General features: G+C 61.1%; 1 protein-coding gene across 3 annotated transcripts in view; it reads left to right on the plus strand.

The window, feature by feature from the left end:
- Positions 1-10,492, plus strand: part of SAMD14 (sterile alpha motif domain containing 14) — a 32,769-nt gene extending 22,277 nt beyond the window's left edge. For 2 of the 3 annotated variants that reach the window (XM_038385647.2, XM_038385646.1), the window contains exons 3-10: positions 1,199-1,356; positions 3,468-3,789; positions 4,354-4,432; positions 6,468-6,542; positions 7,155-7,314; positions 7,824-7,943; positions 9,025-9,180; positions 9,648-10,492. In XM_038385647.2, the coding sequence (XP_038241575.1) occupies positions 1,199-1,356; positions 3,468-3,789; positions 4,354-4,432; positions 6,468-6,542; positions 7,155-7,314; positions 7,824-7,943; positions 9,025-9,180; positions 9,648-9,812 (1,235 nt within the window). In that variant the 3' untranslated portion in view covers positions 9,813-10,492. The remainder of the gene's footprint in view (positions 1-1,198; positions 1,357-3,467; positions 3,790-4,353; positions 4,433-6,467; positions 6,543-7,154; positions 7,315-7,823; positions 7,944-9,024; positions 9,181-9,647) is intronic. The other variant, XM_038385648.1, reaches the window with a different exon arrangement.
- The last annotated feature ends 4,164 nt before the right edge of the window (positions 10,493-14,656 follow it).

The following is a 14,656-nucleotide window of genomic DNA, read 5'->3' on the forward strand; positions in this document are numbered from 1 at the left end:
TGCACTCCCCCATTCTGCCCAAGCCCCCGCCTTTGTGATTTGGGGCGAGCCCCTTCCGTCCCTCTGTGCCGCCAGCTGCAAAGCGTATTGGTTACCCCAAACGATTTGCAGATTCCTCTCTTGAATCAGCCTGGGGAGCGAGGGCCATGCACGCGGGAGCTGGTCTGGCTCGCTGGGAGGGCACCCGCGCAAGCAGTGGGCGTGCAGGGCCATGAGGAACCCGGCCTGGCGTGGCCGGGCACCAGCAGTCGCCCCTGTAGAAAGCAAATACGAGAGGGGCCTCATCGCAGCCGAGTCAGATCGCCCGTCGCAGCCTTCACCCAGCTCTGCTCTTCGCTCCCTGCCTGGGCACAGCCTGCAGTGCCCGGTGCCCCCACATGGTCCCCCGAGGCACCGAGCTGCCAAGAGGCCATGCCACCCTTTTGCAGGGAAATCAGAGAAGCCCTGTGAACTGGGAGGCACGGGGGCTGTGGGCTTTGATGGAGGTGATGGAGGGAGGGCTTTGGTGGCAACGAAAGGCGAGTCATTGGGAGAGTCCGTCAGCTGTGTCCCCAGACAAAGAGCAGCGAGGGCAGCAGCAGCTGGGGGTGGGAGGTGGATGGGCAGCAATTTCCCTGCCCCGGGGATCAGCCACTCTGCAAACCATGGCAGGGTAGCCCTGTGCAATGGGGCAGGCTGCTTCCCCACTGGGGGTGCTAATGTCCACATCTCAGAGGAGCTCGGCAACCCTCCACCCACGCAGCTGGATTCTCCAGAGTGCTCAGACCCCAATATCCCTGAGCTCGGGGTGGAGGGGGGGAACCCCAGCCCCACATGTCTAGGGCAGCTTGGGCCAAGCGGTTCCCAGCTGCAGCAGTGGGGAGAGCGTGAGATGAGCCTGTGGATTTGGGGGGGGGGGGGGCTGAAATGGACATTGGTGTGTGTCTCTTCTCTGAACACTCTCTTTCTCCCCCTGTTCCACCCTCTCCCTCCTCTTTGTCCCTGGCTGGGACCCTGCCCCTCCGTTCCTTTGTCTTCCATTCCTTCCTTCTCTCTTCCTTTCCTCCTCCCTGCTCTGTCCCATTCGCTCTCTCCCAACCCCCTGTGCTCCTTGTCCCTCTGTGCGTCCCCCACCGCCCTGTCCGTCTGTCTGCGTTCTCTCTCTCTCTCTTGCTCTCTCTCCCACTTCTCCGCCCCCCGTTCTCTCTTTCACTCCCAGATTTTAATGATGTGATTCCAGAGACCCAGAGGCTGGACAGCAGTTTGCAGAAGGCCCGAGCCCAGCTGTCGGCCAAGGGTAGGCGGCACCGCCCATCCCGGTCCCGCTTGAGAGACAGCGTCAGCTCGGCGGAAGGGGACGAGAGCCTGGAGAGGAAGGTGAGCCCGGGCTCGGGCGGGGGGCCGGCTGCGTTGTTCCACGCGAGGCGAACCGGGCGTTCACGAGCTGACTGTCGCTCCGGGTCGAAGGAGACCATCCCCAAGCCCTGCACCCAGAATGGCTGCTCCCGCTCCTCTCTCTTGGGCTCAGGGCCTGTGCCACAGGAACTCGGCATCTGCCCCGCTGGATCGGACCATGGGTCCATCAAATCCTCCATCCCGCCGGGTGCTGGCCCGCCCGGTGGGGTCTCCTGCCCCCTGCTCCCAGCAGGCCAGACTCTGGTGCAGTAGCCAATGGCCAGTGACTAATGCTCCAGCGGGGTGGCCCATGAGCCTGTACAAGCCCAGAGCTTGGCAGGACCCCGGACGGGACCTGGATCCGGAGAACAAGACTCTGCAGAGTGACTGGGAGGGGCTATAAACCATCCTGCTTCAGGGCAGGAGCTGAGCTCAAGCAGATGGGGGTCAGGAGGGAAGAGTCCTGAAGGGGGGCAGGCTGCTCCAGAACCGGTTTCTGCGCCGGGCTGCGGCTGCAGGCAGGAGACTGGGTTTGATCAACCAATGGCCCGATCCAGTGGGGAGTGAGAGGGGTTATTAGATGAGATGGACCAGTGCTCTGATCCAGTGGGGCAGGGAAGGGAGGGGGATACCAGCAATGGCCTGATCCAGTGCAGCAGGTGGAAGGGGATACCAGCAATGGTCTGATCCAATGTAGCAGAAAATGGGATACCAGGTGAGATGGACCAATGCTCTGATCCCACATGGCAGGTGGAGGGGGATACCAGCAATGGTCTAATCCAACATGGCAGGTGGATGGGGCTCTGGGCTGGGGCCAAGGGGTTCAGAGCGGGAGAGGGGGCTCAGGGCTGGGGCAGGGGGTTGGGGTGCAGGAGGGAATGAAGGGTGTGGGCTCCAGCCAGGCGGCACTTACCTCGGGCGGCTCCCAGAAGTGGCTGGCATGTCCGGCTCCTAAGCTCAGGATTGGCCAGGCGGCTCTGCATGCTGCACCTACCTGCAGGCACCGCCCCTGCAGCTTCTATTGGCCACAGATCCCAGCCAATGGGAGCCATGGCATCAACACTCGGGGGGGGGCAGTGCACGGAGAACCATAGCTGCCCCTGTGCCTAGGAGCTGGACATGCCGGCCGTTTCCTGGAGCTGTGCGGAACCAGGGCCGGTAGGCAGCCTGCCTTAGCCCCGCCGACCGGACTTTGTCCTATTAAAATCTCCCAGTTTTAATGGTCACCAGGAGGTTGAGGCCGATTCCGGGAGACTCCTGGCCAATCCAGCAATGGTTTGATGCAATGGGGCAGGAGGAGGGGATACCAGCAATGGTCTGATCCAGTGGAGCAGGAGCGGGGATACCAGCCTAGATGCCCAGTGGCCTGTTCTGTGGTGGCAAGCCCTGTGCACCTGGGTGCTACATAGGGTTGCCAACTTTCTAATGGCCGAAAACAATATCCTTGTCCCGCTCCCGGCCCCACCTCTTCCCCGGGGCCCTACCCCCTCCCTCCTCTCCACCCCAGGACTCACCTGCTGGGTGCAGAGTCAGGCTGGGAGGAGCTGATGCGGAGCCTGCCCAATCGGGGCAGAGTGGGGGTCGGTCCCCATAGTTAGGGGCCGAGCAATTGCGGCACGGTGGAGCAGAAGGAGGGTGGCCAAGATCCATGCCCCCCTTGCAGCCAGGTCTGGAAGCCAGCCACCGCTGTCTGTCCAGCATCGCCAGTGGAGCAGAGACCCGCCCCTCCACGTGGCTCCAGCCGCCCCCACTTCCCTTCCCACCCCACCCCCGGTGGCAAAGTCCGGTTACCGCAGCCAACCAGACGTTCAGCCAGGTTCCCTTTCTCCACCGGACGTTCTGGTCGAAAACCGGACACCTGGCAACTGCTGTGGAAGGCGAGGCCCGTGGAGGCTCAGCTCCCTGATCAGCCCATAGCGATGGTCCCTGGGGTCCGGGATGGAGCAGCCTGGGAGCAGCTCGCCCTGTCCCTGCACCAGCACTGCGTATAAATAGGGGGCATCACTGTTGTGTGTCCGTCAATGCAGCAGATCCCAGGGGCGGGGGTTCCCAGGGTCTTTCCTGTTGCTGACTCCCCTGCCTCCCACCCACAGGTGGCTGATAAATCTAGCAGCCCACGGCACCGTATGAGATCCCCGCTGCACGCCACCCTGCAGGTCTCCTCTCCCCTCTCCGGCTCCTCCCCCTTCCTCCGTGCCACCGAGTTCTCCTTCGACGCCTCCGTGGTCAGGCGGACGCAGGAGGAGGACGAGCAGCCTTCGTCCCCGCTGATCCGCTACCGGCCCTTGACCAACGCTTCCTCCCAGGAGGCCTTGGGATGCACCCCCACCAGCTCGCCCCCCAAGTCCTGCCACAGCTCAGACAGCTCGCCCATCTACACCCGGAGGGATCGCCGGGCAGAGCGGCACAGCGAAGGTAATGGCTGGATGGGGAAGCCACATCCACACACGAAACCCTTCCATAGCGTTACCTGCCCTGCTCCCTACAGCACCTGCTGCTGGGAGAGGCTGGGGCTGCAGTAGCTGGCAACTCTCCCCACAGCCAGGGCCCCTGTACCTTTCTCTGGAGCAGGGCTGTGCAATGCCCTAGCTAACAGCGCGGCCCCTCTAGGTTGGGTCATGGGCTGCAGTGCCAAGTCCCAGTTGGTTCCCGGTAGTTTTGCCAGGCAGCACTGAGGTTCAGGCCCATCCAGTGGCCCTGGCAGGGCTGGGGCTCAGGTAGCCCATTTTAACCCGGTTAAAGAGAGAGCTGGGCCTTGCCTATGCTCAGGAAGGAAAAACATCTTCTCGCTGAGCTGGCAAACACCCCACGGCCCAGGTCTCCCAGGCTTTCCCTTAAACTGGCCTGGGAGCTCCCTTGGCAGGACCCTGCTGGGGGGCCGCTGCCAACCTCCGAGGCATCCCCGGGGCCTATCCCCACCAGCCCGGGGTACATTCTCCCAGCTCCTTTGATCTCTCCCAGCATGTTTCTCTGCCCCAGATGATACAAGCCCGCCAGAGCCCGCCAGCCCCACCATTGGGCTTGACAAGAAGACCCGGAGGAAGTTCCTGGATTTGGGGTGAGTCCCACAAACTCTGGAGGGGAAGCCCCGGCTCTCTGGGTAGGACTTATGTTACCATTGGTTCCCTGGCTGCCTAAGCTCCATGTTGCTGTCCTCAATATGCTTCATGAACCCCAACATCACCTGGGGACCTGGGGAGGTCGAGGTGCGGTGGATGGATAGATAGAAGGGCATGTATGGGGAGGGACAGACAGACAGACAGATGGCTGGCTGGCTGGCTGGCTGGATAGATAGAAGGGTATGTATGGGGATGGATGGATGGATGGATAGAGGTGAGTGGGAGGATAGACAGACGGATGGATGAAACGTGTGTATGGGGACAGACAGACAGATGGAGGCATGAGTATGGGGACAAATGGATGGTGTGACACGCTATACCTCAGGGGAGTGCCCTGTAACCCCATATTCCTCTCTTATATATAATTGTGATCTTGCATATAAAGCATGCCAGGAAAGGTATCAGGGAAAAGGTTATGATCTGCTGAAAGTCACTGTTCTGTCTAAATATGTATATCATTAGCACATGTGAAGTTATGAGATTGTGTCGCATGGTTGTCAGTAAAACATGCCGTAAATTGGGGAATCGGCCAGATATTAACTCCCCAGAGACAACAGCCAGGAAAGTAACCAATGCCTGGGCGGGTATCAAACAACCATCACCAGCTATTGTCCAGCAAGGGAGCTACAATGCAATGATTCACCTGCATGAGGCCACACCAAGGGAATTGCTGGACCTTGGGTGGAGAGATTCAGCAGTGTCCCCAGACATGCCTGGACTTATGTTCTCCCAGCACATGGACTAAGAGTATAAAACAGAATACAGGGGCCCCATGCTTGACCTTTTCTCCTGCCCCCACCTATGCTGCAAGCAACAAGGATACTCAGAAGACTTAAGACTCCAAGAGAGGAAACTGGCCCAGGTTTCAAGGAACCTGTGTACTATGAACTGCAATATCCAGTGAGGTGAGGAAAACTGCTCCATCTAGATGTTGCCCAGTCTAACAGGGTTGAGAGCGTAGACTGCGGGCTTATATTTTCTTTTCTTTTGGTAACAAACTGACTTTTTGCCTATCACTTATAATCACTTAAAATCTACCTTTTGTAGTCAATAAACTTGTTTTACTGTTTATCTTTACCAATGAGTTTGCCTGAAGAGTCTGATAAATCTGCTCAGGTTTTCAAAGGCTGGTGTATGTCCACTTTCCATTGATGAAGTGGGGAACCAATTAATAAACTTGCACTGCTCATCTTGAGCAATGCAAGACAGTGTATTCCTGAGGTACAAGACTGGGAGCGGGAGGGGGATTTGGCTGGTGCCTTTCTCTGTGAGAGTCATGAGTGGCTCTGGGAGCATTCATGCCATCTAGCTGGGTGGGGGGCTCCACATGCTGTTGTGCTGAGTGATCACAGCATCTGGAGGGTTTGCTGCTTGTCACTAGCAAGGCATTGTGAGAGACCGCCCGGGCTGGAGAGTTAAGGGGGTACAGCGGTCCCACAATCCCAGGCTGCACCGCGGGGTTCCCATCACAGATGGATAGAAGGATGTGTATGAGGAAGGATGGATAGAGGAGTGTGTATGGGAATAGATAGATAGATAGATAGAGGGGTGTGTATGGGGATGGATGGATGGATGGATAGAGGTGTGTGTGGGGACAGACGGATGCATAGAGGGGTGTGTATGGGGCTGGATGGATAGATAGAGGTGTGGGGACGGACCGACCGACAGACAGTTGGATAGAGGGGTGTATATGGGGTTTGGATGGATGGATAGAGGTGTGGGGGGACAGACAAATGGATGGATAGAGGGGTGTATATAGGATGGATGGACGGATAGAGGGGTGTGTATGGGGTTTGGATGGATAGATTCTCTGCTGTATGTCTGAATTTTTCTTTTCATCCTGCTGCCCTGTCCTCACCCTCCTCTGATCTGCCCCCCATGTTGCTTCCTAGTGCCCGGTGCCCATCTCTCCCCAGACCACAGTCCCTCCTGCCCTCCCATCACACCTCTAACGAGCCTCTCTCTCTGCCACAGGGTGACCCTGAGACGAGCCTCTTCCAGCAAAAGCAGGAAAGAGAAGGGGAGCAACCGGTTGTCCATGGGCAGCAGGTGCGGAGCTGCCAGCCTCCCCCGAATCCTGAGAGTCTCACAAGTCACAGCCAAGCAACATCTCCCTGAATCCTATGATCACCCCCACCACTGCCTGCCCCACCTTTCTCAGTTTGTCCCATTCACCCACTTGGCTTTTCTATAGCCAGGGGCACTCGGCCCTCCCGAGGAGTGCACCCACCCCTCTACCCTGGAGATCAAGGAACTCAGCCTGGTCTCCAAAGACCCGGGTGACTTGTTAAGGGGCCTGGTGCAGCTGAGACCCAGAGAGAGCCGGGAGAGCAAGGTGCAGATGGGATAATGGGTTCATGGTCAATGAAGGAGCTGGGGTGCACGGAGCCAAGGAGATGGACGGAGAGCGCTAGATACGCTCGAGACAGAGAGAGAAGAGACTGGCAGAGAGGCGAGATGAAGGAAGCAGGGAGATAGAGGACTGCAGGGTTGGTCTGGGTGCCCTGGGTAGATCCAGACCTCGGCTGGGTCCTGCTGCGGTTCTGTTCAGTGGGGTGGAGTCTGGCCATGTCTGGCGGCTCGGATGCTCCGGGGAGCGTGGCCCCCATGGTGGGCCGAGGGGAGCGAGGGTGCTAACCCGCCTGCCGGCTCATTCCCCAGGGAGCTGGTGGAGGGCTCCAGCCGCTCGTCCGTGTCCCCGTTCATGCCCTTCTCCTGGTTCACGGACAGTGGGAAGGGCTCAGCCTCGTCCGGCAGCACCATCTCCCCGACCCGCTCGCCCAAGAGGGAGGGCTTAAGCCCCAAGAAATCTGCCTCCCAGGTCAGTACCCATCCCCACCTCACCCTATAGGGCCAGGTGCAGCACTATCCCGGGGGCGGGGCCGATCCCCCTGTAGGGCCGGGGGCAGCGCTGCCCCGGGGGCGGGGCCATAGTCCTGCCATGACCCTTTGTAGGGCAGGCCCCTCATTCACACGTTGGTATTTGACCAGCTTGGCTGGGTTTTTTAATGGATTTGCCAGTGGCCAGAAGAATAATTTAATCTGCTGAGTATTTTGTACATGGTGTAAAGATTTGCATTATTCTCACCATGCGCTGGGCTAGCCAACGGTCAACGTTTCTGGGCCCAGCTAAAGATGCGGCAGGGGTCCCACGGCCGCAGTGTAAGTGAGAAAATGACATTATCCATCTTATCTCCCTGTGTTCTCCCTAGAGACTGTACATGGCTGTTGCGGGGGGTTGTGGAGTTGCCTTCGGGGAGGAGGGTGCCGGGTTTTTTGCATTTCGGAGGTGGTGACCCAACTCATGCCGTGGCCTTTCCCCGCGGGCAGGAATCCACCCTGAGCGACGACTGCACCCCACCCAGCAGCAGCCCCAAGACACTGAGCAGAGGCGCCAGCGAGACAAAATGCTCCTACCCTTACCACACCCTGTCCCAGTCCTCCGACGAGGTGAGCCCACGGGGGTGGTGGAGTGGGGGGGGGCAGCACGGAGCCCCCCACCCCCACCCCGTTGCCAGAACCAGCCTGGAGGAGCCGGTTGGCCAAGTCCAACAATGAGGGGCCGGGGGGGCTTTCGCCGCTCCCCTCCTGGGCCCCAGGGCTGGGGTGACTCTGTCCGTGGGCCCCATGGAGTTGCAGAGCCTTCCCCTCGCTCCCCCATTTTGCCTTAGAACCGGCCTTCCCCAAGCGGGGGGGGGGTCTCAGGGCTGCCAGGTGTTGAAAAGGGAAACTGGCAGCGACACTAGAAGTCCAGTTACCTGCAGTAACCGGCCACTGAGGGGCGGGAAGAGCAGCTGGAGCCTGGAGGGGGGGTCGGCAAGCAGCTGCTGCTCTCCCCGGCCCCCCAGCCTGACGGAGAGAACGCGGAGGGACTGGCGCCATCAAGGGTGTGTGTGTAAACTGTCTGCCCCCCACCCCAGCTGTGCCCCAATTTCCCCACTCCAGCTGCTCATTCCAGGTAACCCCCCCAGCTGTGCCTCAATTTCCCCAGACCGTCACTCTGGGGACCCCCCTCCCCACTGTGCCCCGATTTCCCCACTCCAGCCCTTTGCTCCGGGGAACCCCCCCCCAGCTGTGCCTCAATTTCCCCAGCCCCTCACTCTGCGGACCCCCCTCCCCACCGTGCCCCGATTTCCCCACTCCAGCCCCTCGCTCCGGGGACTGACCCATGCCAGGCCTGGCTGTGCCCTGACTGGGCAGGCTCTGGGTCAGTTCCTCCCAGCCCAGCTCTGCAGGCCGCAGGTGAATCCCGGGAGATGTGGGAGTAAGTGACAGGGGAGGGGGCGGACAGCGAGCAACGGGGGGGAGGGGACAGGCGGGGCAGGGGGCGGGCCCTCAGAGGAAGGGGTGGGGCAGGGGTGGGGCCTTGTAGAGAAGGGGCGGGGCAGAGATGTTCCATTTTCAGGGATTAGAAAGTGGGCCCAGGACTCACCTGCTGGAAGGAATTTCTGAAGGCTCCCTGCTGGGGCACCCCGACGGAGTGGGGTGGGGGACCCCACTGGTGCTCACCCCCCCCTTCTGCCCCCTACAGTTCCTGGATGAGCCCGTCAGCGCTGCCACCAGCTGGAGCAGCCAGCAAGTGGGCCAGTGGCTGGAGAGCCTGAACCTGGAGCAGTATGTGGGCGAGTTCGTGGCCCGCGAGGTGGACGGCCAGCAGCTGCTGCACCTGGATGGAGCGAAGCTGAAGGTAGGGGTGTGGGGGCCTGCCCCGCGGCTGCTGGGTCCTGCTGCGAGTGGGGCTCCGGGGCCGGCCCTTGCGCCCTGCAGAGATCCCTCCGGCAGGGGGTTTTGGGGAGACATTACCTTGCCCCAGCAAGATGGACCAATCCCTTTGATGTACTGGGGGAAGGATTGATCCAGAGGCACCTGGCCTGATGCACTGGGGCGGGAGGGGGGATGCTGGACTGGGGGCCCTGATGGTCCAAAGGATACTGAGCTAGACGGGCCAGCCGTGCATCCCACCGGGCTACTCGACGCAGGGGCTGGGGATGGAGTTCATCCATTTCCCCCTTCGTCAGCGTCCCATTCAGGAGTCCCCGGCACCCTCTCCTGGAGCCCGTCTCTCCCCAGCCGGGTGCTGCTGTCCAGGCGGATGCGGGTGGGAAGGGCCGTGGTTGTAACCATGAGGCACACCCGCCCCATTGCCTCCTCCAGGCCCTGGGCGTCAGCAGCTCCACTGACCGGGCCCTGCTGAAGCGGAAGCTGAAGGACCTGAGCGTGGCGGTGGAGAAGGAGCGGAAAGCCCAGGAGAAGGTGGAGAAGCAGAGGGAGAAGCAGAAACAGAAGAAGAAAGAGCAGGAGCAGCAACGGCGGAGTTAGGGAGGGCGAGTTGGCACACGGCTCCCGGCGCGGGGAGGGACAGAAGGAGACCGCCCCTGCCCAGGCGAGGGGGAATCAGGGGCGCGTGGACCGGGAGAGACACTGGACCCCATAGGGGTTTAGCCTAGGTGCCAGTCTTTGGCTTGGGGCGGCACCACCACGGAGCCCGGACCTTCCAGCGGCCTCCTGGATCCCTGCTGGCCCCAGTAGACAAGCAAAGCCCTCCCCCACTCTGCCCATCCACGCCGCTGCGCACGGGGCTCCTGGCACTGCTGGGCTTGGCCCCACAGTTGGCGCGGCTTTCCCCTCCTGGCTTCCCCGCTGACCTCCGTCTGCTCCCGATCGGTTCCAGTCACCAAGACGCCTTCCTGCTCCATGCTGATCGGCTGTCCTACCTCACCGGCCCCGTTGCCATTAGCCCATTGGCACCACTGCTGCTCCCCACTCACTCCCGAAAACGACGGCTCGGCCCCAACTGGCCCGCAGGATGAAGATAGTGCATGGCGTTACCCCTCCCCCCACCCACGAGCGATCCTGGGTTGCGCTCAGGGGCCCCGGGCACCCTCCAGGGGCCAGGATCGACACAGCCCGGACTAGCAGGGCCCGGCCTATTTACTCCGAGAGCACACACACCGACCCAGGGAGAAACCACGAAGGAAATAAAACCGATTGCAACCAGCCCCCCCTGGGGTCCGCTCTGCGCCACGCAACACCCCCTCCCCCCCCGCCGCGTTCCGCAGGCTGGGGGCCGGGAATGGGGCGGGGAGGGGCCTGGAGGGGCGATCTGCCCTGGGAAGCAAATTAGGCCCTTGTTTGCTTCTCTAGGGCGGCCGAAGAGTGCAGGGAGGAAGTGGGTGAGGCTAGATTCTCAGGGGCAGGAGCATCCACCACCCCTAGGGGGGTGCTTCTCCCTGCTTCTGCTCTGCTTGTGGGAACACTGGGGTCCAGTCGAAGCACTAGGAGGCTGGAGAACTAGCGGGAGCCAGGCCTATGAAGCCCAGGTAGTTGAGAAGGGATTTTTAGTCAGGCTCTTTGAATAACTGTTATTTCCTCCCTAGCCTCTAGTAACTCCAATGCCTACCCCACCTTGGGGAGAAAGGATTTCTTTGTTAATGTGCGGCACCTCCCAACCCCTCCAGCTAAGGTAGCAGAACTCCTGGTAGAGGGCAGCCGTGGCGTGTCAGCCCCTAACCTCTGGTGCTTGTGCTACCAGAAACAAAACATGGTCCCCGCCCCGAGGCGCTGCCTGGCGAAGTGTAAGACAAGAGGTGCACAGAGACCGGGCAGTGTAAGTCAGCCGTGGGCAGCAGGCCAGGCGTTGGTCTCAGGGCACCAGCAGCCTGACCCTTGTGAGTGCCCAGGGGAATTTTAAGGCGGGGAATGGTGCAGCGTTGTGGCTGTCGATGGGACGTGCCACCCAAACGGGGGGGGGGGGGGGCAGCGTGGCAGCAAGGGGCTGGTTTGACAGTTCAGCTGGTGGGCGCCGGAGGCTGGGCTGATCTGAGGGGGTGGAGAAGGAGAGATGCCAGAGGGGAAGCAGGCAGGCTCTTGACACTGAGAAAAAGGAGCAGCTGGTGGTTATGATGGTGAAGGGGTAGCCAGGGGCTCCATTGCAGGGGCAGAGGGGCTGCTCGCGGGGGGGAGGGTTGCGCTGTGCCAGCTGGTTCCCACCCCTCCCATGAAGAGAGCAAAGCCCCTGGAGGGGGATGGAGTGTGTGTGTGACCTGGCCCTTCAGAGATGGGGGCACAAAGAGGTCTAATATTCAACCCCCCCCCACCAGGCTAGGTAGTCCTCTGCCATGGCTTGGGGCCATTCAGCATCCCCACCCCAGGGTGAAGGGCCCTGCTGCCAGCATGGGGGTTGCAAAGGGCCAGATCCCACTCCGCAAACCCCTGCTTAATCCCATGCAGTGGGCCAGCCTCCTCCATCTCCCTGGGGGGTGGGGGAGGGCAGGGAAGGGCAGCCCCCGCCAGGATGTGTGGATGGGTTGGCCTTGGGGGCCCACGCACCCCTCCCACTGTGCCGTGGCCATGAGCAGCGATTATGGAAGAGGGTGGGGTGGGGTTTCATTCTTGCTGGAGCAAGCAGGGCACTCCTGAGCTGCCCAGCTAGGTGGGGAGGGGGGGGGCCCTTGAGCCCTGGGGTGGGGGGCATTTGTCAAGGTGCTTAACTAATGGTGTGTAGGGAGGGAGGTAATTCACCCCTGCAAGGATGGGGGCTAAGGCAGATGTGCCCACCCCGGGGGGTGTGTGTGTGTGTGTGAATGGGCAGCTTCATTTTCCAGCACCCAGAGGCCACCACTCTGATAGCAGTTACCTGGGTTTGCTCGTCCTCCGGCCGTTTATTAACACGCTCCTGGGCCCCACTAGTGGCACCAGCAGCCATACTTTGGGGTGGCCCTTCCCTCATGCACAAAGGTGGCGGGGGGGGGTCCCAAGGGCTGGGCCAGGGTGCGTCTCTCCGCTGCCTGCTGCTGGCGGCACACGGGCCAGGGGTGGGGGAGAGCAGGAGCCCCTCTCCCGTGCACCCTGAGGGGGTGGCGGGAACCAGCCGCGGCCTTGACCCGGCCCTGCAGCCTCCTGCTCCGGGTGGCTGCTGTGTCTGCCCCCGGGGGCTGGCGCGGCCAGAGCGAGGGGAGTTAGAGGGGAATCGGGGCTTTCAGCAGCATCCGGGGGCAGGTGGGTAAGGAGGAAGCAGGGCCAGGGATGGGGGCGGGGGGGGGGGCATCAGCGCTGCAGCGGCCTGGCTGCATTTCAATAGCAGCCCTTCACCCCCCCACCCCCCCCCGCCAAGGCCAACTCCACCGAGCTAAAATACTCATGGACCAGTGACTTTAAAGCAAGCTGGTCTCTAGGCCTAGCAGGGGGGCCTGCAGGACCCCACACCCACCACGAGAGGGCGGGGCGCACTCAGCAAAGCTGAGCAAAAACACAGGCACCTCTAAAGCCATGTAATTAGGATCTGCCTGGGGGGGTAGGGTGCAGGCCCCTCCCCACCAGTCAGGGCCCGGCTCCCCCTTGTGCCCAAAGGGGCAGCCAGTGCCCATTAAATAAAAGAAGTGTTGCTGTGGGGAATGCAGGCAGCAGTGACCCCCCCAACACTGCAGCCTTGTGCTGGGGTCCAAGAGCCCTGGTAAGAACGGGGGCGGGGGTGTGGGGCGGCAGGACACCTGGGTTCTATTCCTGGCCCCGGGCAGGAGTGTGGTCTACTGGTCAGAGCAAAGGGAACCGGGTTTTTTTTTTTTTTTTCCCTAGAAATCAGGACTCCTGGGTTCTTTTCACAACCTCCCCTCCCCCCCCCCGGCTGCGCACCTGTCCCTTTTCGGAGCCCGCGCTGCCCTTGCTGGCAAAGGGGGCTAAGGCTTTCCAGAGGGGCGCGTTCAACACCTGAGCAGTGAAAAGCTTTGGGCTAACTGAAGCCTTTGGCTTAAAACAGAGGCCGGCAGGGGAGCACTCACGCCCGCCTGCGAGAGACAGCAGGGCCAGCTAGAGATGCTGTAATGGGCCTTCTGGGGCTGTAAACCCTCGGACAGCAGGGGAGGTGGGGGGCTCATGTTTATTAAGCCCACCGCGGTCCTTAAATCCTGTGCACAGGCCGGGGCCATGTTACTCACTGGGGAGCTGTGGTTCTGCTCCCCTGAAACACCACAATTTGTTGTTAGTACCTCATCTCAGCCGCCAAAAGCCCCAAGCTGGACCGGACCCTTTGAACTGCCCCCCCCGCCACTGCTGGCCTTCTGCAGGGCCAGCCATGGTCCCTTGAAACCCCCTGCGCCTGGTGCCAGGCTCTCCCAACGCAGGCGCACAATGCCCCACTTATTTTAGCAAAAAAGAACAGGAGGACTTGTGGCACCTTAGAGACTAACACATTTATTTGAGCATAAGCTTTCGTGAGCTACAGCTCACTTCATCGGATGCATCCCACTTATTTTAGGAAACTCTGCCTGGAGATTGCAGCCGGGCCCACGCCCGGCTTTAGCAATAAGCAGCCTTTGGCCTAGTGGGCGCCGCTCCAAACCCGGGCGGGGTGGGGGCTGCCGGCTGCTCTTTCCCTTCTTAGGACGGTGACTCAAGGCTGCATTCTCACCCAGCTGTAACCTCCATCCCTAACACCGGGGGGGGGTGCGTGTGTGTGTGTGTGTGTGTGTGTGTGTGTGAGAGAGAGAGACTGCGGACCCCCACCCCAGACTCAGCTGCTCCGTTCTGCCAGGGGTAGCAGGAGCCACCCCACTCAGCCGGGGCTGTAAAGGGGATTTTAAGTCTTTTAGATAAAATAAGGGCACACTTAGGTTGCGACGCCCTTCCCACCAGCGAGAGCAGTGGCTGGGGGCGCTTCCACAGCCCCTCAAGAGAAGGGGGAGAGCCCAAGATCCAATCCCCCCTCTAAGGCATTCAGCCAGGGCTGCGCTACACACAAGCTGGGACTCTTTAACTGTACAACTTTCATTACAGCAATTTGCCGCCCCTGCCCCCCCGGACAGGGTGGTGCTGATCCAGTGCTGTAAAGGAGCTTTAGCCTGGTACACGTGGCAGGCACGACGCAATACTGGAATGAGGCACCTTGAGGCCTGTATAACTGCACCCACACTAGCCTAGTAATAAAAATCTCACAGGCTAGGTACGAGTTTGGGGGGGTGGGCCAGGCCCCCGTGCATATCAGGGCCCAACAGGAGTGAAGGGAAACCCGCCACAGCCAGCGGAGCTGGTCCCAGGGACGGGGCTCAGCTTCGCTCCCCCCACACCCCTCCCGCCGGCTGGTAAGCCCGAGGCTGCGCTCAACTGCCCGTAGCAGGCGACTGCCAAGAAGGGGCCCGAGATGAAACCCGACCTGGGAGCCTGCCGCC

This window comes from Dermochelys coriacea, chromosome 27, assembly GCF_009764565.3.
Source record: "Dermochelys coriacea isolate rDerCor1 chromosome 27, rDerCor1.pri.v4, whole genome shotgun sequence".
NCBI classification, from domain to species: domain Eukaryota; kingdom Metazoa; phylum Chordata; order Testudines; family Dermochelyidae; genus Dermochelys; species Dermochelys coriacea.